The 21,913-nt window shown below is 58.9% G+C and overlaps 2 protein-coding genes across 7 annotated transcripts in view; one reads left to right on the top strand and one right to left on the bottom strand.

Annotated features, from left to right (window-relative positions):
* Positions 1-5,976: 5,976 nt before the first annotated feature.
* NABP2 (nucleic acid binding protein 2) overlaps positions 5,977-21,913 on the bottom strand; it is a 99,710-nt gene continuing 83,773 nt past the window's right edge. The window contains exons 2-9 of one of the 6 annotated variants that reach the window (XR_012577572.1): positions 18,434-18,486; positions 16,446-16,537; positions 15,799-15,937; positions 12,411-12,482; positions 9,047-9,128; positions 8,110-8,176; positions 6,773-6,997; positions 5,977-6,230 (exon numbers count right to left, since the gene is read on the bottom strand). Coding sequence is in view for 5 of the 6 variants with exons in the window: in XM_074530948.1 (XP_074387049.1) it covers positions 6,864-6,997; positions 8,110-8,176; positions 9,047-9,128; positions 12,411-12,482; positions 15,799-15,937; positions 16,446-16,524 (573 nt within the window). In the remaining variant the exon portion in view is untranslated. Of the gene's footprint in view, positions 6,231-6,638; positions 6,998-8,109; positions 8,177-9,046; positions 9,129-12,410; positions 12,483-15,798; positions 15,938-16,445; positions 16,538-18,327; positions 18,353-18,375; positions 18,678-21,913 lie in introns of those variants that run through there. The other 5 variants (XM_074530948.1, XM_074530950.1, XM_074530952.1 and 2 more) reach the window with 5 other exon arrangements.
* Positions 18,699-21,913, top strand: part of RNF41 (ring finger protein 41) — a 34,321-nt gene continuing 31,106 nt past the window's right edge. Inside the window, exon 1 of the mRNA XM_074530947.1 lies at positions 18,699-18,860. The gene's annotated coding sequence lies outside the window, so the exon portion shown is untranslated. The remainder of the gene's footprint in view (positions 18,861-21,913) is intronic.

Genomic DNA, 21,913 nt, shown 5'->3' with positions numbered 1-21,913 from the left:
GTACGCGGTTGTTGTGCCCCCTCCCCGCCATCCCTATGGAATTTGGGGGTCATGGGGAGCACAAGGGGGGTGCACAGAGCGGTTTTGGGGTCACTCCAGCCCGAGCGTGGGGAAAGCGACAGGCGGTACCGGGACACGTGCGGTGGCACCGGGGCTTGGGGACACCTCCGGGGAGCGAGATTTGGGGTGGATTTGGGGTGGAATTTTGGGGGTACGCGGTTGTTGTGCCCCCTCCCCGCCACCCCTGTGGAATTTGGGGGTCACGGGGAGCACATGGCGGGGGCACAGAGCGATTTTGGGGTCCCCTCCGATGTCGTCAGTCCGTGGGGAAAGCCACAGACGGTACCGGGACACGTGCGGTGGCACCGGGGACACTCCGGGGACCGGGATTTGGGGGGATTTTGGGGTGGATTTTGGGGGGATTTCGGGGATTTTGGGGGTACGCGGTTGTTGTGCCCTCCCGGGTGGGTTTGGGGTGGGATTTGGGGGGTACGCGGTTGTTGTGCGCCCTCCCCGCCACCCCTGTGGAATTTGGGGGTCACGGGGAGCACAAGGGGGGGCACAGAGCTATTTTGGGGTCCCCTCCGATGCCGTCAGTCCGTGGGGAAAGCGACAGGCGGCACCAGGGTCACCTCCCGGTACACGTGTGGTGGCACCGGGGACACCCCGGCGACCGGGATTTTGGGGGGATTTCAGGGATTTTGGGGGGATTTTGGGGGGTACGCGGTTGTTGTGCCCCCCCAGGTGGGTTTGGGGTGGAATTTGGGGGTCACGGGGAGCACAAGGGGGGTGCACAGAGCGGTTTTGGGGTCCCCTCTGATGTCGCCCGAGCGTGGGGAAAGCGACAGGCGGCACCGGGACACGTGCGGTGGCACCGGGGACAGTCCGGGGACCGGGATTTTGGGGATTTGGGGTGGAATTTTGGGGGGTACGCGGTTGTTGTGCCCCCGGGTGGGTTTGGGGTGGGATTTGGGGGTCACAGGGACCACAAGGGGGGGGCACGGAGCGGTTTTGGGGTCCCCTCTGATGTCGTCAGTCCGTGGGGAAAGCGACAGACGGCACCTCCCGGGACACCTCCCGGTACACGTGCGGTGGCACCGGGGACACTCGGAGGCGGGGATTTGGGGAGGAATTTGGGGGGTACGCGGTTGTTGTGCCCCCTCCCCGCCACCCCTATGGAATTTGGGGGTCACGGGGAGCACATGGCGGGGGACAGAGCGATTTTGGGGATCCCTGCGATGTCGCCCGAGCGTGGGGAAAGCGACAGGCGGCACCAGGGTCACCTCCCGGTACACGTGCGGTGGCACCGGGGACACCCCGAGGAGCGGAATTTGGGGGGATTTCGGGGATTTTGGGGGTACACGGTTGTTGTGCCCCCAGGTGGGTTTGGGGTGGGATTTGGGGGTCACAGGGAGCACATGGAGGGGGGCACAGAGCGGTTTTGGGGTCCCCTCCGATGTCGCCCGAGCGTGGGGAAAGCCACAGACGGTACCGGGACACGTGCGGTGGCACCGGGGACATTCTGGGGACCGGGATTTTGGGGGGATTTCGGGGATTTTGGGGTACGCGGTTGTTGTGCCCCCTCCCCGCCACCCCTGTGCAATTTGGGGGTCACGGGGAGCACATGGCGGGGGCACAGAGCGATTTTGGGGTCACCCCAGCCCGAGCATGGGGAGAGCGACAGGCGGCACCGAGACACGTGCGGTGGCACCGGGGACACCCCGGGGACCGGGATTTGGGGTGGATTTGGGGTGGAATTTTGGGGGTACACGGTTGTTGTGCCCCCCCAGGTGGGTTTGGGGTGGGATTTGGGGGTCACGGGAAGCACATGGCGTGGGCACAGAGCGGTTTTGGGGTCCCCTCCGATGTCGCCCGAGCGTGGGGAAAGCGACAGGCGGTACCGGGGTCACCTCCCGGGACACGTGCGGTGGCACCGGGGACACCCCGGGGACCGGGATTTGGGGGGGTTTCGGGGATTTTGGGGGTACGCGGTTGTTGTGCCCCCCCGGGGGTGTTTGGGGTGGGATTTGGGGGTCACGGGGAGCACATGGGGGGGGGCACAGAGCGGTTTTGGGGTCCCCTCCGATGTCGCCAGTCCGTGGGGAAAGCGACAGAAGGCACCGGGACACGTGCGGTGGCACCGGGGACATTCTGGGGACCGGGATTTGGGGGGATTTGGGGGTACACGGTTGTTGTGCCCCCCCAGGTGGGTTTGGGGTGGGATTTGGGGGTCACGGGGACCACCAGGGAGGGGGGAACAGCGCGATTTTGGGGTCACCCCAGCCCGAGCGTGGGGAGAGAGCGACAGGCGGTACCGGTACACGTGCGGTGGCACCGGGGACAGCCCGAGGACTGGGATTTGGGGGGATTTTGGGGTGGATTTTGGGGGGATTTCGGGGATTTTGGGGTACGCGGTTGTTGTGCCCCCCCCGGGTGGGTTTGGGGTGGGATTTGGGGATCACGGGGAGCACATGGCGTGGGCACAGAGCGGTTTTGGGGTCCCCTCCGATGTCGCCCGAGCGTGGGGAAAGCGACAGGCGGCACCGGGGTCACCTCCCGGTACACGTGCGGTGGCACGGGGACACCCCAGGGACCGGGATTTGGGGGGATTTTGGGGGGTACGCGGTTGTTGTGCCCCCTCCCCGCCACCCCTATGGAATTTGGGGGTCACGGGGAGCACATGGGGGGGGCACAGAGCGATTTTGGGGTCCCCTCCAATGTCGCCCGAGCGTGGGGAAAGCGACAGACGGCACCAGGGTCACCTCGAGGGACACGTGCGGTGGCACCGGGGACATTCTGGGGACCGGGATTTTGGGGGGATTTCGGGGGAATTTGGGGGGATTTGGGGGTACGCGGTTGTTGTGCGCCCCCAGGTGAGTTTGGGGTGGGATTTGGGGGTCACGGGGAGCACAAGGGGGGTGCACAGAGCGATTTTGGGGTCCCCTCCAATGTCGCCCGAGCGTGGGGAAAGCGACAGGCGGCACCGGGGTCACCTGGAGGGACACGTGCGGTGGCACCGGGGACACCACGAGGAGCGGAATTTGGGGGGATTTCGGGGATTTTGGGGGTACGCGGTTGTTGTGCCCCCCCGGGTGGGTTTGGGGTGGGATTTGGGGATCACAGGGAGCACATGGGGGGTGCATAGAGCGATTTTGGGGTCCCCTCTCATGTCGTCAGTCCGTGGGGAAAGCGACAGACGGTACCAGGGTCACCTCCCGGGACACGTGCGGTGGCACCGGGGACAGCCCGAGGCAGGGATTTTGGGGGGATTTGGGGGTACACGGTTGTTGTGCCCTCCCGGGTGGGTTTGGGGTGGAATTTGGGGGTCACAGGGACCACAAGGGGGGTGCACAGCGCGATTTTGGGGTCCCCTCCGATGTCGTCAGTCCGTGGGGAAAGCGACAGACGGTACCGGGACACGTGCGGTGGCACCGGGGCTTGGGGACACCTCCGGGGGAGCGAGATTTGGGGTGGAATTTTGGGGGTACACGGTTGTTGTGCCCCCTCCCCGTCACCCCTATGGAATTTGGGGGTCACAGGGACCACAAGGGGGGTGCACAGAGCGATTTTGGGGTCCCCTCCGATGTCGCCCGAGGGTGGGGAAAGCGACAGACGATACCGGGACACGTGCGGTGGCACCGGGGACACCCCGAGGAGCGGGATTTGGGGGGATTTGGGATTTTGGGGGGTACGCGGTTGTTGTGTGTCCCCAGGTGGGTTTAGGGTGGGATTTGGGGGTCACGGGGAGCACAAGGGGGGTGCACAGAGCGATTTTGGGGTCCCCTCCAATGTCGCCCCAGCGTGGGGAAAGTCACAGACGGTACCGGGACACGTGCGGTGGCACCGGGGCTTGGGGACACCTCCGGGGAGCGGGATTTGGGGTGGAATTTTGGGGGTACGCGGTTGTTGTGCCCCCCGGGTGGGTTTGGGGTGGAATTTGGGGGTCACGGGGAGCACATGGAGGGGGACAGAGCGGTTTTGGGGATCCCGTGCGATGTCGCCCGAGCGTGGGGAAAGCGACAGGCGGCACCGGGAACACGTGCGGTGGCACCGGGGACACCCCGAGGAGCGGGATTTGGGGGGATTTGGGATTTTGAGGGGTACGCGGTTGTTGTGCCCCCCTGGGGGTGTTTGGGGTGGGATTTGGGGGTCACAGGGACCACAAGGGGGGGGGGGAACAGCGCTATTTTGGGGTCCCCTCCGATGCCGTCAGTCCGTGGGGAAAGCGACAGGAGGCACCAGGGTCACCTCCCGGTACACGTGCGGTGGCACCGGGGACATTCTGGGGACCGGGATTTGGGGGGATTTCGGGGATTTTGGGGGGATTTTGGGGGTACACGGTTGTTGTGCCCCCCCAGGTGGGTTTGGGGTGGGATTTGGGGGTCACAGGGATCACAAGGGGGGGGCACAGAGCGGTTTTGGGGTCCCCTCCGATGTCGCCCGAGCGTGGGGAAAGCGACAGACGGCACCTCCCGGGACACGTGCGGTGGCACCGGGGACACTCCGAGGACCGGGATTTGGGGGGATTTCGGGGATTTTGGGGGGATTTCGGGGGGATTTTGGGGTACGCGGTTGTTGTGCCCTCCCCGGGTGGGATTTGGGGCTCACGGCGATCCCACCGGGGGGACACAGCCGGTGACCCTCGGCCTCGAGGCGCCGGTTTTGCAACGGGCGCGGGTTTAGGGGCAGTTAATGTTTCACCGGGAGCGAGATAAAAAAAAAATCCAAAATCAAACCGGGGCGACCCCGCAGCCCCCCCAGGCCGGTACCGGGAGGGGGAACCGGAGAGAACCGGGAAGGCCGCACCGCCCCCCCCGCCCCGCGCGCTCCACGTGCGCGGCCCGGCCACGCCGCCGCACCGGGAAATCCCCGCGGGAGCCGCCCCGGTGTTCCCGCCTCGTTCCCGGGGTCTCCGCCATCACCGGAGCCCCCCCAGCCCGGTGTGGCTGCGCCCCCCGAGCACCGGGACCGCTCCCGTGCTCACCGGAACCCACCAGGACCCCTCCCGTGCCCATCCGTGCCCATCCGTGCCCACCGGGACCCCTCCCGTGCCCACCTGAGTCCCCGGTGTTCCCTCCCGTGCCCATCGGGATCCCTCCCGGTCCCCTCCGGTGCCCACCGGGACCTCCCCGTGCCCACCGGGACCGACCGGGACCTCTCCCGTACCCCCTCCCGTGCCCATCGGGACCTCTCCCGGTCCCCTCCTGTTCCCACCGGGACCCCTCCCGTGCTCACCGGGACCCCCCCCACCACCCACGGGACCCCACCCGTTCCCACTTTAGCCCACCGGGACCCCTCCCGGTCCCGCTCGAGCCCTCTCGGTCCCACCGGGAACCCACCCGTGCCCACCGCGACCCCTCCCGGTGCCCTCCGGTGCCCACCTGAGCCCCCGGTGTCCCCCCGGTGTCCCCCCGGTGTCCCCTCGCCGTCCCCTCGCCCGTCCCGCTCCCGTCGCGCCCGAGCCGGGGGGGCCAAGGGTCAGCCCGGAGCTGCTCCCAGCCGGCCCCGGTACCGGGAGGGGCCGCGGGGAGGGGTCCGGGCAGAGCGGCCGAGGCGGGGGCAGAGCTCGGTTCTTTATTAACCCCGGCCCGAAAACGGGGGGGCACCGGGGGAACACCGGGACCCCCGAGCACCGGGGGAACACCGGGGGGACACCGGGAACTTTGGGATTGGGGAAACCGGGGAGGTCCCGGTTATGGCGGTGCCGGGGGGGTCTCCATGAGGTCCCGGTGGGATCCCCGTGGGTCCCGGTGGGGTCCAGACCAGCACCGGGGGAACACCAGGAGGACACCAGGGGGACACCGGGACCTTCGGGACTGGGGAAACCGGGGATCCCCCGGTTGTGGTGGTACCGGGGGGTTCCCGGTGGGATCCCGGGGAGGATCCAGACCAGCACCGGGAGAACACCGGGACCTTCAGGATTGGGGAACCGGGGATCCCCCGGTTGTGGCGGAACCGGAGGGGTCCCGGTGGGATCCCGGGGGATTCCAGGGGGGTCCCGGGGAGGGTCCGGACCAGCACCGGGAGGACACCGGGACCTTCAGGGCTGGGGGAACCGGGGATAAAGGTCCCGGTTCAGGGGGGTCCCGGGGAGGATCCAGACCAGCACCGGGAGGACACCGGGAGGACACCGGGCACCCCCTCCCCGTTACCGGCTTGGGGATCCCCCAGTTGTGGCGGTACCGGGGGGGTCCCGGTGGGGTCCGGACCAGCACCGGGGGGCACCGGGACCTTCAGGGCTGGAGAAACCGGGGATCACCCGGTTATGGCAGAACCGGAGGGGTCCCGGTGGGATCCCGGGGGGCTCAGGGGGGTCCCGGGGAGGATCCAGACCAGCACCGGGAGAACACCGGGACCTTCGGGATTGGGGGAAAACGGGGATCTCCCGGTTATGGCGGTACCGGGGGGGTCTCCATGAGGTCCCGGTGGGTCCCGGTGGGTCCCGGGGGGGTCCGGACCAGCACCGGGAGAACACCGGGAGGACACCGGGACCTTCGGGACTGGGGGAACCGGGGATCCCCCGGTTATGGCGGTACCGGGGGGGTCTCCATGAGGTCCCGGTGGGATTTCGGGGGGTCCCGGGGGGTTCCCGGTGGGTCCCGGGGAGGATCCAGACCAGCGCCGGGGGACACCGGGACCTTCGGGATTGGGGAAAACGGGGATCTCCCGGTTGTGGCGGAACCGGAGGGGTCCCGGTGGGATCCCGGGGGGCTCAGGGGGGTCCCGGTGGGTCCCGGGGAGGATCCAGACCAGCACCGGGAGAACACCGGGAACTCCGGGCTTGGGGAACCGGGGAGCCCCCGGTTGTGGCGGTGCCGGTGCTGTCCCGGTGCCGTCCCGGTGCCGTCCCGGTGCCGTTCCCGTTATCTCTTGCCGCTCCTCCGGGTCTCTTTGCCGTTGCTGACCGGGCCGGGCTGGCTGCGGGTGATGCGGCCGCTCGGGGGGTGCGCGGGGGGGCCCCCGGGGCTCAGCCCGTTCCCGTTCTGGCTCTCGGGGGCTGCGGGGAAACGGCGGTTACCGGGGGGGGGCACCGGGAGTTACCGGGAGGAGTCTGGGGGTACCGGGAGGGTATCGGGGAGGGGTACCGGGGAGTACCGGGGGGGTATCGGGGTTACCGGGGGGTACCGGGAGTTACCGGGGGGGAGTTTGGGGGTACCGGGGGGATACCGGGAGTTACCGGGGGGGTACCGGGAGTTACCAGGAGGGTACGGGGGAATACTGGGAGATCGGGGGGGGCACCGGGGGTTACCGGGAGTTACCGGGGGGGGGTTGAGGGTACCGGGGGGGTATCGGGGGGATACCGGGAGATGAGGGGGGGCACCGGGGGTTACCAGGAGGGGGTTTAGGGGATACCGGGGGTTACCGGGGGCCTTTGGGAGGCACCGGGGGGTACCGGGAGGGGTTTGGGGCGGGGTTTGGGAGTATCGGGCTTACCGGGGGTTACCGGGAGGGTACGGGGGAATACTGGGAGATGAGGGGGGGGGTACTGGGGGTTACCGGGAAGGGTTTTGGGGGTAACAGGAGATGAGGGGGGGGTACCGGGGAGTACCGAGAGGGGTTTGGGGGATTTGGGAGTACCGGGGTTTACTGGGAGTTACCGGGAGGGTACGGGGGAATACCGGGAGGTGAGGGGGGCTTACCGGGGGGGGGGTTGGGAGGCACCGGGAGTTACCAGGAGGGTACGGGGGAATACCGGGAGATGGGGGGGGGGCACCGGGGGGTACCGGGAGGGGTTTGGGGCGGGGTTTGGGAGTACCGGGGCTTACCGGGGGTTACCGGGAGGGTATCGGGGGGGGCACCGGGAGTTACCGGGGGGGGTTTGGGGGTACCGGGAGGGTACGGGGGAATACCGGGAGATGGGGGGGGGGTACTGGGGGTTACCGGGAGGGGTTTTGGGGGTAACAGGAGATGAGGGGGGGGGGCACCGGGAGTTACCGGGGGGGGGGTTTAGGGGGTATCGGGGAGTACCGAGAGGGGTTTGGGAGTACCGGGGTTTACCGGGAGTTACCGGGAGGGTACGGGGGAATACTGGGAGATGGGGGGGGGTTACCGGGAGTTACCGGGGGGGGATTTGGGGGTTACCGGGGGGGGTCTGGGGGCGGTACCAACCTGCGGGGGCGGCGGGGGGGCCCGGGGGGGGCTGCGGAGCTGCCGGGGCGGAGCTGTCGGGGGGGGCCTGGGGAGGGGAGGGAGAAACCAAGAGAGTTACACGGGGGGGGGGGGAAATTGGGGAGATTTGGGGAAATTTGGGGGAAATTGGGGGAAATTTGGGGTAAATTGGGGGTTTGGGGGGAATTTGGGGGAAGTTAAAAGGAAACTGGGGAAATTTGGGGGAAATTAGGGGAGATATTGGGGGGGATTTGGGCAAATTTTGGGGGAAATTTGGGGGAACTTGGGGAGATTTGGGGAAATTTGGGGTAAATTTGGGGGAAATTGGGGGTTTGGGGGGAATTTGGGGGAAGTTAAAAGGAAACTGGGGAAATTTGGGGGAAATTAGGGGAGATATTGGGGGGATTTGGGGCAATTTGGGCAAAATTTGGGGGAAATTGGGGAGATTTGGGGAAATTTGGGGTAGATTGGGGGTTTGGGGGAATTTGGAGCGATTTGGGGGAAGTTAAAAAGAAACTGGGGAAATTTGGGGCAAATTAGGGAAGATATTGGGGGGATTTGGGGCAATTTGGACGAATTTTGGGGGAAATTTCAGAGAATGGATTTGGGAAAAATCTGGAGGGATTTGGGAGAAATTTGAGGCCATTTGGGGGAGAATTGGGGGAAAGTTTGGGGAAATTTGGGGCAAATTTGGGGAGGGATTTGGGGGAAATTTTGGGGCAATTTGGGAGAAATTAGGGGGGATTTGGGGTGGAGCTTATGTGGGATTTGGTGGGGATTTGGGTAAATTTGTGGGGACTTGAGTCAAATTTGTGGGGATTTGGGGTAAATTCATGGGGATTTTTGGCAAATTAATGAGGATTTGGGGTAAATTAATGATGGTTTGTGTCAAATTCGTGGGGATTTGGGGTGATCCCCCCTTGCCCCCCAGACTCACCCCTTTGCCCTGTGCCTGCTGTGCCACGTACTCGGGGTTGGGCTCGCTGAAATTGGGCACCTCGGAGTAAACCATGCAGAACCTGGGAGGATGAGAGGATTTGGGGTTTGGGAAACGCCAAATATCCCCCAAATATCCCCCCAAATATCCCCCAAAATATCCCTCAAATATCCCCCAAATATCCCAAAAATATCCCCCAAATATCCCCAAAATATCCCTCAAATATCCCCCAAAATATCCCCCAAATATCCCCTAAATATCCCCCAAATATCCCCCAAATCCATCCCCAAATCCCCACAAAGTTGCCCCAAATTCTCCCTAATTTTCCCCAAACTGCCCCCAAATATCCCCCAAAATATCCCCCAAATATCCCTCAAATATCCCCCAAATATCCCCAAATCCACCCCCAAATATCCCCCAAATCCACCCCCAAATATCCCCAAAATATCCCCCAAATCCACCCCCAAATCCCCACCAAGTTTGCCCCAAATTCTCCCTAATTTCTTGCAAATTGCCCCCAAATTTCCCCCAAATATCTCCCAAATCCACCCCCAAATATCCCTCAAAATATCCCTCAAATATCCCCCAAATCCACCCCCAAATCCCCACCAAGTTTGCCCCAAATTCTCCCTAATTCTCCCCAAATTTCCCCCAAATATCCTCCAAATCCACCCCCAAATATCCCCCAAAAATCCCCCCAAATATCCCCCCAAATATCCCCCAAATATCCCCAAAATATCCATCAAATATCCCCCAAATATCCCCCAAATATTCCCAAAATATCCCCCAAATATTCCCAAAATATCCCCCAAATCCCCACCAAGTTTACCCCAAATTCTCCCTAATTTTCCCGAAATTTCCTCCAAATATCCCCCAAATATCCCCCAAAAATCCCCCAAAATATCCCTCAAATATCCCACAAATATCCTCCAAATCCACCCCCAAATATCCCCCAAATATCCCCCAAATCCACCCCCAAATATCCCCCAAAATATCCCCCAAAATATCCCCCAAATCCACCCCCAAAATATCCCCCAAAATATCCCTCAAAATATCCCCCAAATACACCCCCAAATATACCCCAAATATCCCCCAAATATCCCCCAAATATCCCCCAAATTTCCCCTAAGTCCCCACCAAGTTGCCCCAAATTCTCCCTAATTTCCCCCAAAATATCCCCCAAATATTCTCCAAATCCATCCCAAATATCCCCCAAATCCACCCCCAAATATCCCCCCAAAATCCCCCAAAATATCCCCCAAATATCCCCCAAAATATCCCCCAAAATATCCCCCAAATATCCCCCAAAATATCCCCCAAATATCCCCCAAATCCACCCCCAAATATCCCCAAAATCCCCACCAAGTTTGCCCCAAATTCTCCCTAATTTCCCCCAAAATATCCCCCAAATATCCTCCAAATCCACCCCCAAATATCCCCCAAATCCACCCCCAAATTTACCCCAATTCTCCCTAATTTTCCCGAAATTTCCTCCAAATATCCCCCAAATATCCCCCAAAATATCCCCCAAATCCACCCCCAAATCCCCACCAAGTTTGCCCCAAATTCTCCCTAATTTCCCCCAAATTTCCCCCAAATATCTCCCAAATCCACCCCCAAATATCCCCCAAAATATCCTCCAAATATCCCCCAAATATCCCCCAAAATATCCCCCAAATCCCCACCAAGTTTGCCCTAAATTCTCCCTAATTTCCCCCAAAATATCCCCCAAATATCCCCCAAATCCACCCCCAAATATCCCCCAAATCCACCCCCAAATATCCCCCAAAATATCCTCCAAATATCCCCCAAATATCCCCCAAATTATCTCCAAATATCCCCCAAAATATACCCCAAAATATCCCCCAAAATATCCCTCAAATATCCCCCAAATATCCCTCAAAATATCCCCCCAATATCCCTCCAAATATCCCCAAAATATCCCCCAAATTTCCCCCAAATATCCCCCAAAATATCCCTCAAATATCCCCCAAAAATCCCCCAAAATATCCCCCAAAATATCCCCCAAATATCCCCAAAATATCCCTCAAATATCCCCCAAATATCCCCCAAAATATCCCCCAAATATCCCCAAATATCCCCCAAATATCCCCCAAAAATCCCCCAAAATATCCCCCAAAATATCCCCCAAATATCCCCAAAATATCCCTCAAATATCCCCCAAATTTCCCCCAAATATCCCCCAAAATATCCCTCAAAATATCTCCCAAATATCCCCCAAAAATCCCCCAAATATCCCCCAAATCCCCACCAAGTTTGCCCCAAATTCTCCCTAATTTCCCCCAAATTTCCTCCAAATATCCCCCAAATATCCCCCAAATATCCCCCAAAATATCCCTCAAATATCCCCAAAATATCCCCCAAATCCACCCCAAAATATCCCCCAAATATCCCCCAAATATTCCCAAAATATCCCCAAAATATCCCCCAAATCCCCACAAATTTGCCCCAAATCTTCCTTAAATTTTCCCCAATTCTCTCCCAAATCTGCCCCCACAAAAAATTGGGGTAATTTGGGGGAAATCAGGGACAATTTGGGAGAAACTTAGAGAGGATTTGGGGGAAATTTGGGGGATATTTGGGGTGGATTTGGGAAAAATTTGGGGGAAATCAGGGAGAATTTGGGGAAAGCTTAGCAGGGACTTGGGGGAAATTTGGAGGTGGATTTGGGGGAAATTTGGGGTGGATTTGGGCAAAATTTGGGAGAAATCAGGGAGAATTTGGGGGAAACTTGGTGGGGATTTGGGGGAAAACTGGGGGGATAATTGGGGGAAATTTAATGGAGATTTGGGTCAAATTTGTGGGGATTTGGGGGATATTTGGGGGAAATTAGGGAGAATTTGGGGAAAGCTTAGCAGGGATTTAGGGGAAATTTGGAGGTGGATTTGGGGGAAGTTTGGGGTGGATTTGGGGGAAACTTGGGGGGATAATTGGGGGAAATTTAAGAGAGAATTGGGGGAAATTTGGAGGTGGATTTGGGGGAAATTTGTGGGGATTTGGGGGAAGTTTGGGGCCGATTTGGGCAAAATTTGGGGGAAATCAGGGAGAATTTGGGGGAAACTTGGTGGGGACTTGGGGGAAAACTTGGGGGGATAATTGGGGGGAAATTTCAGGGAGATTTGGGTCAAATTTGTGGGGATTTGGGGGAAATTTGAGGGATATTTGGGAAAATTTTGGGGGAAATTAGGGAGAATTTGGGGAAAGCTTAGCAGGGATTTGGGGGAAATTTGTGGGGATTTGGGGGAAATTTGGGGGTGGATTTGAGGCAATTTGGGGATCTGGGGTCCCTCCGACCTCACAAACCCCCCAAAACCCCCAAAGCCCCCCAAAATCCCCTCCTTACTCCCCAATCTTCTGCAGGTCCCCCCCTCGGCCGGTGTAGAGCGTCAGGCAGCCCTTGAAGACGGAGGCGTAGCTGAGGATGAGGAGGATGAGGAAGGTCAGCCAATCCACCCCAAATACCCCCAAAAATTGCCCCAAATCTGTCCCAATTTTCCCCCAAATCCCCCCCAATTTTCCCCCAAATCCACCCCAATTTTCCCCCAAATCCACTCAATTTTCCCCCAAATCCACCCCAATTTTCCCCCAAATCCACTCAATTTTTCCCCAAATATCCCCCAATTTTCCCCTAAATACCCCCCAATTTTCCCCCAAATATCCCCCAATTTTCTCCCAAATACCCCCCATTTTTCCCCCAAATACCCCCCAATTTTCCCCCAAATCCATCCCAAATTTTCCCCCAATTTTCCCCCAAATCCACCCCAATTTTCCCCCAAATCCACCCCAATTTTCCCCCAAATCCACCCCAATTTCCCCCCAAATACCCCCCAATTTTCCCCAAAATCCCCCCCAATTTTCCCCCAAATCCACCCCAATTTCCCCCCAAATACCCCCCAATTTTCCCCCAAATCCACCCCAATTTTCCCCCAAATCCACCCCAATTTTCCCCCAAATCCCCCCCAATTTTCCCCCAAATCATCCCAATTTTCTCCCAAATACCCCCCAATTTTCCCCCACATCCACCCCCAATTTTCCCCCAAATATTCCCCAATTTTCCCCCAAATCCCCCCAATTTTCCCCCAAATTTCCCCTAAATCCCCACAAATTTGCCCCAAATCCACCCCAATTTTCCTCCAAATCCCCCCCAATTTTCCCCCAAATACCCCCAATTTCCCCCCAAATACCCCCCAATTTTCTCCCAAATACCCCCCATTTTTCCCCCAAATACCCCCCAATTTTCCCCCAAATCCACCCCAATTTTCCCCCAAATCCACCCCCAAATTTCCCCTAAATCCACCCCAATTTTCCCCCAAATCCCCACCAAGTTTCCTCCAAATCCACCCCCAAATTTCCCCTAAATTCCCACAAATTTGCCCCAAATCTCCCTTAAATTTCCCCCAAATCCCCGACCAAGTTTCCTCCAAATCCACCCCAATTTTCCCCCAAATCCCCCCAATTTTTCCCCAAATCCCCCCAATTTCCCCCCAAATATCCCCCAAATTTCCCCCTAAGTTTCCACCAAATTCTCCAATTTCCCCCAATTTTTCCCCAAATCCATCCCAAATTTCCCCCAAATCCCTGCTAAGTTTCCCCCAAATCCCCCCCAATTTTCCCCCAAATCCCCCCCAATTTTCCCCCAAATCCACCCCCAGATTTGCCCCAAATCTCCCTTAAATTCCCCTCAATGATCCCCTCAAATCTCCCCCAAATCCCCCCAAGTTTCCCCCAAATCCCCCCTAAGTTTCCCCCAAATTATCCCAAATTTCCCCCAAATCCATCCACAAATTTGCTGCAAATCCCCACCAATTTTTTCCCAAATCCACCCCAAATCTCCCCCAGTTTTCCCCCAAATCCACCCCCAGAAGTGTCCCCAAATGTCCCCAGATCCCCCCAGGTGTGTCCCCAGGTGTCCCCTGTACCCCTTGGTGAGCCGGATGATGTCCCCAGGCTGGATCAGGTTCCCCACATTGCCCCAAATTTCTCCCAATTTTCCCCCAAATCTACCCCCAAATGTCCCCAAATCCCCCCCAAATCCACTCCCAGGTGTCCCCAAATGTCCCCAGATTCCCCCAGAAGTGTCCCCAGGTGTCCCCAATGTCCCCAGGTGTCCCCTGTACCCCTTGGTCAGGCGGATGATGTCCCCAGGCTGGATCAGGTTCCCCACATTGCCCCAAATCCACCCCAAATGTCCCCAAATCTACCCCCAATTCCTCCCCAAATCCACCCCCAGGTGTCCCCAAATGTCCCCAGATCCCCCCCAAATGTCCCCAGGTGTCCCCTGACCCCTTGGTGAGGCGGATGATGTCCCCGGGCTGGATCAGGTTCCCCAAACCCACCCCAAATTTCCCCCAAATTTCCCCCAGTTTCCCCCCAAATCCACCCCCAAATGTCCCCAAATCCCCCCAGGTGTGTCCCCAATGTCCCCAGGTGTCCCCAGTGTCCCCTGACCCCTTGGTCAGGCGGATGATGTCCCTGGGCTGGATCAGGTTCCCCACATTGCCCAAAATCCCCGCTAAATTTCCCCCAATTTTCCCCCAAATCCACCCCCAAATGTCCCCAAATGTCCCCAGATCCCCCCAGAAGTGTCCCCAGGTGTGTCCCCAATGTCCCCAGTGTCCCCTGTACCCCTTGGTGGGACGGATGATGTCCCCGGGCTGGATCAGGTTCCCCACATTGCCCCAAATCCACCCCCAAATTTCCCCCAAATGTCCCCAAATCCCCCCCAAATCCACTCTCAGGTGTCCCCAAATGTCTCCAAATCCCCCCAGAAGTGTCCCCAGGTGTGTCCCCAGGTGTCCCCAAGTGTCCCCAATGTCCCCAGTGTCCCCTCACCCCTTGGTCAGGCGGATGATCACCCCGGGCTGGATCAGGTTCCCCACATTGCCCCAAATCCACCCCCAGGTGTCCCCAAATGTCCCCAGATCCCCCTAGAACTGTCCCCAGGTGTGTCCCCAGGTGTCCCCAAATCCCCCCAGGTGTGTCCCCAGGTGTCCCCAGGTGTGTCCCCAATGTCCCCTGACCCCTTGGTGAGCCGGATGATGTCCCCGGGCTGGATCAGGTTCCCCACATTGCCCCAAATCCACCCCAAATTTCCCCCAAATGTCCCCAAATGTCCCCAGATCCCCCCAGAAGTGTCCCCAGGTGTGTCCGCAGGTGTGTCCCCAGGTGTCCCCAAATGTCCCCAGGTGTCCCCAATGTCCCCAGGTGTCCCCAGGTGTCCCCTCACCCCTTGGTCAGGTGGATGATGTCCCCGGGCTGGATCAGGTTCCCCAAACCCACCCCAATTTTCCCCCAATTTTCCCCCAAATTCTCCCCCAAATTTCCCCCAAATGTCCCCAGATCCCCCCAGAAGTGTCCCCCAGCTGTCCCCAATGTCCCCAGGTGTCCCCTGACCCCTTGGTGAGCCGGATGATGTCCCCGGGCTGGATCAGGTTCCCCAAATCCACCCCCAAATGTCCCCAGATCCACCCCAAATCCACCCCCAGGTGTCCCCAAATGTCCCCAGATCCCCCCAGAAGTGTCCCCAAATGCCCCCAGAAGTGTCCCCAATGTCCCCAGGTGTCCCTGTACCCCTTGGTGAGCCGGATGATGTCCCCGGGCTGGATCAGGTTCCCCACATTGCCCCAAATCCACCCCCAGGTGTCCCCAAATGTCCCCAGATCCCCCCAGAAGTGTCCCCCAGCTGTCCCCAGGTGTCCCCAATGTCCCCAATGTCCCCAATGTCCCCTGACCCCTTGGTGAGCCGGATGATGTCCCCGGGCTGGATCAGGTTCCCCACATCGTCCCACACCGAGATGTTGATGCTGCCGCTCTTGTCGGCCACTTTGCACGTCCGGACCTCGTGGCCGTCCTTGGTCTTGGTGACCCGGCCTGGGGGTCACACGGGGGTCATGGGGTCACACAGGGGTCACACAGAGGTCACACGGGGGTCACACAGAGGTCACGGGGTCACACAGAGGTCACACGGGGGTCACAGAGGTCACACAGGGGTCACACGGGGTCACATGGGGGTCACACGGGGGTCACATGGGGGTCACACAGGGGTCACAGAGGTCACACAGGGGTCACACGGGGGTCACACAGGGGTCACACGGGGTCACACAGAGGTCACAGAGATCACACAGGGGTCACACAGAGGTCACACGGGGGTCACAGGGTCACACGGGGGTCACACAGGGGTCACACAGGGGTCACACAGGGTCACACGGGTTCACATGGAGGTCACAGAGGTCACACAGGGGTCACACGGGGTCACACAGAGGTCACACGGGGTCACACGGGGTCACAGAGGTCACACAGGGGTCATGGGGTCACACAGGGGTCACACAGGGTGACAGGGGTCACCCAGGGGTCACCTAGGGGTCACGGGGTCACTGACCGGTCTCCAGCACGATGAAGATCAGGTTCAGGTTCTTCAGGCCGGGCTTGACGTCCTTGACCAACGTCTCGGAGCTCATGGTGGGACACAGGCTGGGGGACACAGAGGGGACACTGAGGGGACACTGAGGGGACACGGAGGGAACACAGGGACAGCAGGGACACTGAGTGACACCAAGGGGACACTGAGGGGACACGGGGTGGCACTGAGAGGACACTGAGGGGACAGGGGGGACACGGAGGGGACACGGAGGGGACAGGGAGGGGACAGCAGGGACACAGAGTCACACCAAGGGGACACTGAAGGGACACAGAGTGACACTGAGGGGACAGGGAATGACATTCAAGGGACACGGAGTGGCACTGAGGGGACACTGAAGGGACATGGGGGACACTGAGGGGACAGCAGGGACACAGACTGACACCAAGGGGACACTGAGGGGACACGGGGTGGCATTGAGGGCACTGAGGGGACATGGAAGGGACTGAGGGGACCAAGGGGACAAGGAGTGGCAATGAGGGGCACTGAGGGGACACAGAGTGACACTGAGGGGACACTGAGGGGACACGGGGTGGCATTGAGGGCACAGAGGGGACTGAGGGGACATTGAGGGAACACAGGGACAGCAGGGACACTGAGTGACACCAAGGGGACACTAAGGGGACACAGAGTGACACTGAGGGGACACGGGGTGGCACTGAGGGGACACTGAAGGGACATGGGGGACACTGAGGGGACAGCAGGGACACAGACTGACACCAAGGGGACACTGAGGGGACACAGAGTGACACTGAGGGGACTGAGGGGACACTGAGGGGACATTGAGGGACGGGGAATGGCACCCAAGGGACAGAGTGGCACCCAGGGGACACTGAGGGGACATGGAATGACACTCAAGGGACACAGAGTGGCACTGAGGGGACTGAGGGGGACATGGCACTGAGGGGGCAGGGAGGAGACTGAGGTGACACTGAGGGGACAGCAGGGACACGGAGTGGGACCCGTGGGGACACTGAAGGGACAGGGAATGGCACCAAGGGGGCAGGGGTGGGACTGAGGGGACACTGAGGGGACTGAGGGGACCAAGGGGACAAGGAGTGGCAATGAGGGGACAGGGGGGACACTGAAGGGACATTGAGGGACGGGAAATGGCACTCAAGGGACAGAGTGGCACCAAGGGGACACTGAGGGGACAGGGAGAGGACCAAGGGGACACCAAATGGCACTGATGGGGACAGCGGGGACATGGAAGGGGACCCTGAGGGGACACTGGCAAGGGAGAGCGGGACTGGGGACACCGGGGACCAGAGGGGGGACACCGGGAATGGGGGCGGCACTGAGGAGACACCGGGAACCGGGATGGGGACACCGGGAATGGGGGTGGCACTGAGGGGACACCGGGAATGGGGTGGGGACACCGGGAATGGGGTGGGGACACCGAGGGGACACCGGGAATGGGGAGGGGACACTGAGGGGACACCGGGAATGGGGGTGGCGCTGTGGGGATGTTATGGATGGGGGGGACACGGGACCGGGGCGACACCGGGAATGGGGAGGGGACACCGGAGACAGGGAGGGCTCCGGAAACCGGGGCGACACCGGCGATGGCAGCCCCGGGACCGGCCCGCGGGGACCGGGATGGGACACCGGGACACCGGGACCGGGACACGGGGATGGAACACCGGGACTGGGATACCGGGACACCGAGACCGCGGGACCCGAGGGTGGCCCATGGGGACATCGCTGCTGGACACGGGGACCGCAGGGACGGGACCACCGGGACCGGACACCGGGAATGGAACCACCGGGACCGGCCAGCACCGGACACCGGGAACGCCACGGTAACAACGAGACACCGAGAACGGCAACGCGAAGGCAGCACCGAGAGGGACGGAACACCGCGAGCATCCCTGCAGGGAACCGGGACCACCGGAGCGCGGGGGACACCGGGACACCGGGAACGGGACCGCGGGAACGGGGCTACGCACGAACGGCACTCCGGGGCCACCGGGACCGGGAACAGAACCAGGACCGGCACCGGGAGCGGGGCCGCGCTCCCGTCCCGCCACCAGGGGGCGCCCGCCGCTCCCGCCGCGCTCACCGGGCACGGCGCCGCCGCCGCCGCCGGCGCTCCCGGAAGTCCGCAGCGCAGCCAATCAAAACGCAGATAGCCGAGTGACGCGCTGCGCTTTTAACCAATAGCAACGCAGAGAGGGCGGGACTATGATGATAAGCCACGCCCACTCAACACCGCCCTTACCACCGAGTTCCGGCCAGAGCGGCACTTCCGGCGCGGCACTTCCGGTGCGGCGGCGCCGGGCGGCGGCACCGGGAGGAGGCCGCGGCCGCCGCTGAGCCCCGAGCGGCACCGAACGGCCCCGAACGGCCCCGAGCGGGCCGGGCCCGCCGCCCGCGGTACGTGCGGCCTGCGGGGGAGACACCGGAGAGGCCCCCGAGGCGGTCCCGGTAACACCGGGAGAACCGGGGAAGGAGCGGGGAACGTTCATGGAGGAGACCGGAGAGCTCGAGGGGGGTCGCGGTTGAAGGAGGAGGCTCGGGGTGGTGTCGGTAACGGCGGAATGGAACGGAACGGAACCGGGGATGGGAACCGGGAACGGCTCCGGTTGGGAATTGTCCGGTAACGGGAGAGCGAGGAGGAAATGGAGGGAAAATCCCGAAGAATTTGTGGGAAATCCAGGAAAATTTGGGAAAAATCCCGAGGAATTTTTGGGGGGAAAAATCGGGGAAAATTTTGGAAATAATTGGAAGGAATTTGGGGAAAATCGAGAGAAATTTTGGGAATAATTTAAAAAAATTGGGAATTATTTGAGAGAATTTTGGGAATAATTCGGGGAAATTGGGGCTGAAATTCCCAAATTTCTGAGTGTGGATCCCACTGCAATTGGGGCCGAAATTCCCAAATTTCTGAGCCTGAATCCCACTGGAATTGGGGCTGAAATTCCCAAATTTCTGAGTGTGGATTCCCCTGGAATTGAGGCTGAAATTCCCAAATTTCTGAGTGTGGATCCCACTGAAAATTTGGGCTGAAATTCCCAAATTTCTGAGCTTTGATCCCACTGGAATTGGGGCCGAAATTCCCAAATTTCTGAGTGTGAATCCCACTGGAATTGGGGCTGTAATTCCCAAATTTCTGAGCCTGAATCCCACTGGAATTGGGGCTGAAATTCCCAAATTTCTAAGCTTTGATCCCACTGGAATTGGGGCTGAAATTCCCAAATTTCTGAGCTTGGATCCCACTGGAATTGGGGCTGAAATTCCCAAATTTCTGAGCTTTGATCCCACTGGAATTGGGGCCGAAATTCCCAAATTTCTGAGCGTGGATGCCACTGGAATTGGGGCTGAAATTCCCAAATTTCTGAGCTTTGATCCCACTGGAATTGGGGCTGAAATTCCCCAATTTCTGAACCTGAATCCCACTGGAATTGGGGCTGAAATTCCCAAATTTCTGAGTGTGGATCCCACTGGAATTGGGGCTGAAATTCCCAAATTTCTGCACCTGAATCCCACTGGAATTGGGGCTGAAATTCCCAAATTTCTGAGCGTGGATCCCACTGGAATTGGGGCTGAAATTCCCAAATTTCTGAGCTTTGATCCCACTGGAATTGGGGCTGAAATTCCCAAATTTCTGAACATGAATCCCACTGGAATTGGGGCTGAAATTCCCAAATTTCTGAGCCTGAATCCCACTGGAATTGGGGGTGAAATTCCCAAATTTCTGAGCGTGGATCCCACTGGAATTGGGGCTGAAATTCCCAAATTTCTGAACTTTGATCCCACTGGAATTGGGGCTGAAATTCCCAAATTTCTGAGCTTTGATCCCACTGGAATTGGGGCTGAAATTCCCAAATTTCTGAACCTGAATCCCACTGGAATTGGGGCTGAAATTCCCAAATTTCTGAGCTTTGATCCCACTGGAATTGAGGCTGAAATTCCCAAATTTCTGAGTGTGGATCCCACTGGAATTGGGGCCGAAATTCCCAAATTTCTGAGCTTTGATCCCACTGGAATTGGGGCTGAAATTCCCGAATTTCTGAGCTTTGATCCCACTGGAATTGGGGCTGAAATTCCCAAATTTCTGAGTGTGGATCCCACTGGAATTGGGGCTGAAATTCCCAAATTTCTGAGCTTTGATCCCACTGGAATTGGGGCTGAAATTCCCAAATTTCTGAGTGTGGATCCCACTGGAATTGGGGCTGAAATTCCCAAATTTCTGAACCTGAATCCCACTGGAATTGGGGCTGAAATTCCCAAATTTCTGAGTGTGGATCCCACTGGAATTGTGGCTGAAATTCCCAAATTTCTGAGCTTTGATCCCACTGGAATTGGGGCTGAAATTCCCAAATTTCTGAGCTTTGATCCCACTGGAATTGGGGTGAAATTCCCAAATTTCTGAGCTTGGATCCCACTGGAATTGGGGCTGAAATTCCCAAATTTCTGAGTGTGGATCCCACTGGAATTGGGGCCGAAATTCCCAAATTTCTGAGCGTGGATCCCACTGGAATTGGGGCTGAAATTCCCAAATTTCTGAGCTTTGATCCCACTGGAATTGGGGCTGAAATTCCCAAATTTCTGAGTGTGAATCCCACTGGAATTGGGGCTGAAATTCCCAAATTTCTGAACCTGAATCCCACTGGAATTGGGGCTGAAATTCCCAAATTTCTGAGGCTGAATCCCACTGGAATTGGGGCTGAAATTCCCAAATTTCTGAGTGTGGATCCCACTGGAATTGGGGCTGAAATTCCCAAATTTCCGAACCTGAATCCCACTGGAATTGGGGCTGAAATTCCCAAATTTCTGAGTGTGGATCCCACTGGAATTGGGGCTGAAATTCCCAAATTTCTGAACCTGAATCCCACTGGAATTGGGGCTGAAATTCCCAAATTTCTGAGCCTGATCCCACTGGAATTGGGGCTGAAATTCCCAAATTTCTGAGCTTTGATCCCACTGGAATTGGGGCTGAAATTCCCAAATTTCTGAGCTTTGATCCCACTGGAATTGGGGCTGAAATTCCCAAATTTCTGAGCGTGGATCCCACTGGAATTGGGGCTGAAATTCCCAAATTTCTGAGTGTGGATCCCACTGGAATTGGGGCTGAAATTCCCAAATTTCTGAGTGTGGATCCCACTGGAATTGGGGCTGAAATTCCCAAATTTCTGAGCGTGGATCCCACTGGAATTGGGGCTGAAATTCCCAAATTTCTGAGCTTTGATCCCACTGGAATTGGGGCTGAAATTCCCAAATTTCTGAGCTTTGATCCCACTGGAATTGGGGCTGAAATTGCCAAATTTCTGAGCGTGGATCCCACTGGAATTTGGGCTGAAATTCCCAAATTTCTGAGCTTTGATCCCACTGGAATTGAGGCTGAAATTCCCAAATTTCTGAGTGTGGATCCCACTGGAATTGGGGCAGAAATTCCCAAATTTCTGAGCGTGGATCCCACTGGAATT

This window comes from Zonotrichia albicollis, chromosome 33 (assembly GCF_047830755.1).
Source record: "Zonotrichia albicollis isolate bZonAlb1 chromosome 33, bZonAlb1.hap1, whole genome shotgun sequence".
Classification (NCBI taxonomy): domain Eukaryota; kingdom Metazoa; phylum Chordata; class Aves; order Passeriformes; family Passerellidae; genus Zonotrichia; species Zonotrichia albicollis.
The sequence above is the reverse complement of the archived record's forward strand: the minus strand, read 5'-3'. Positions and strand labels throughout refer to the sequence as shown.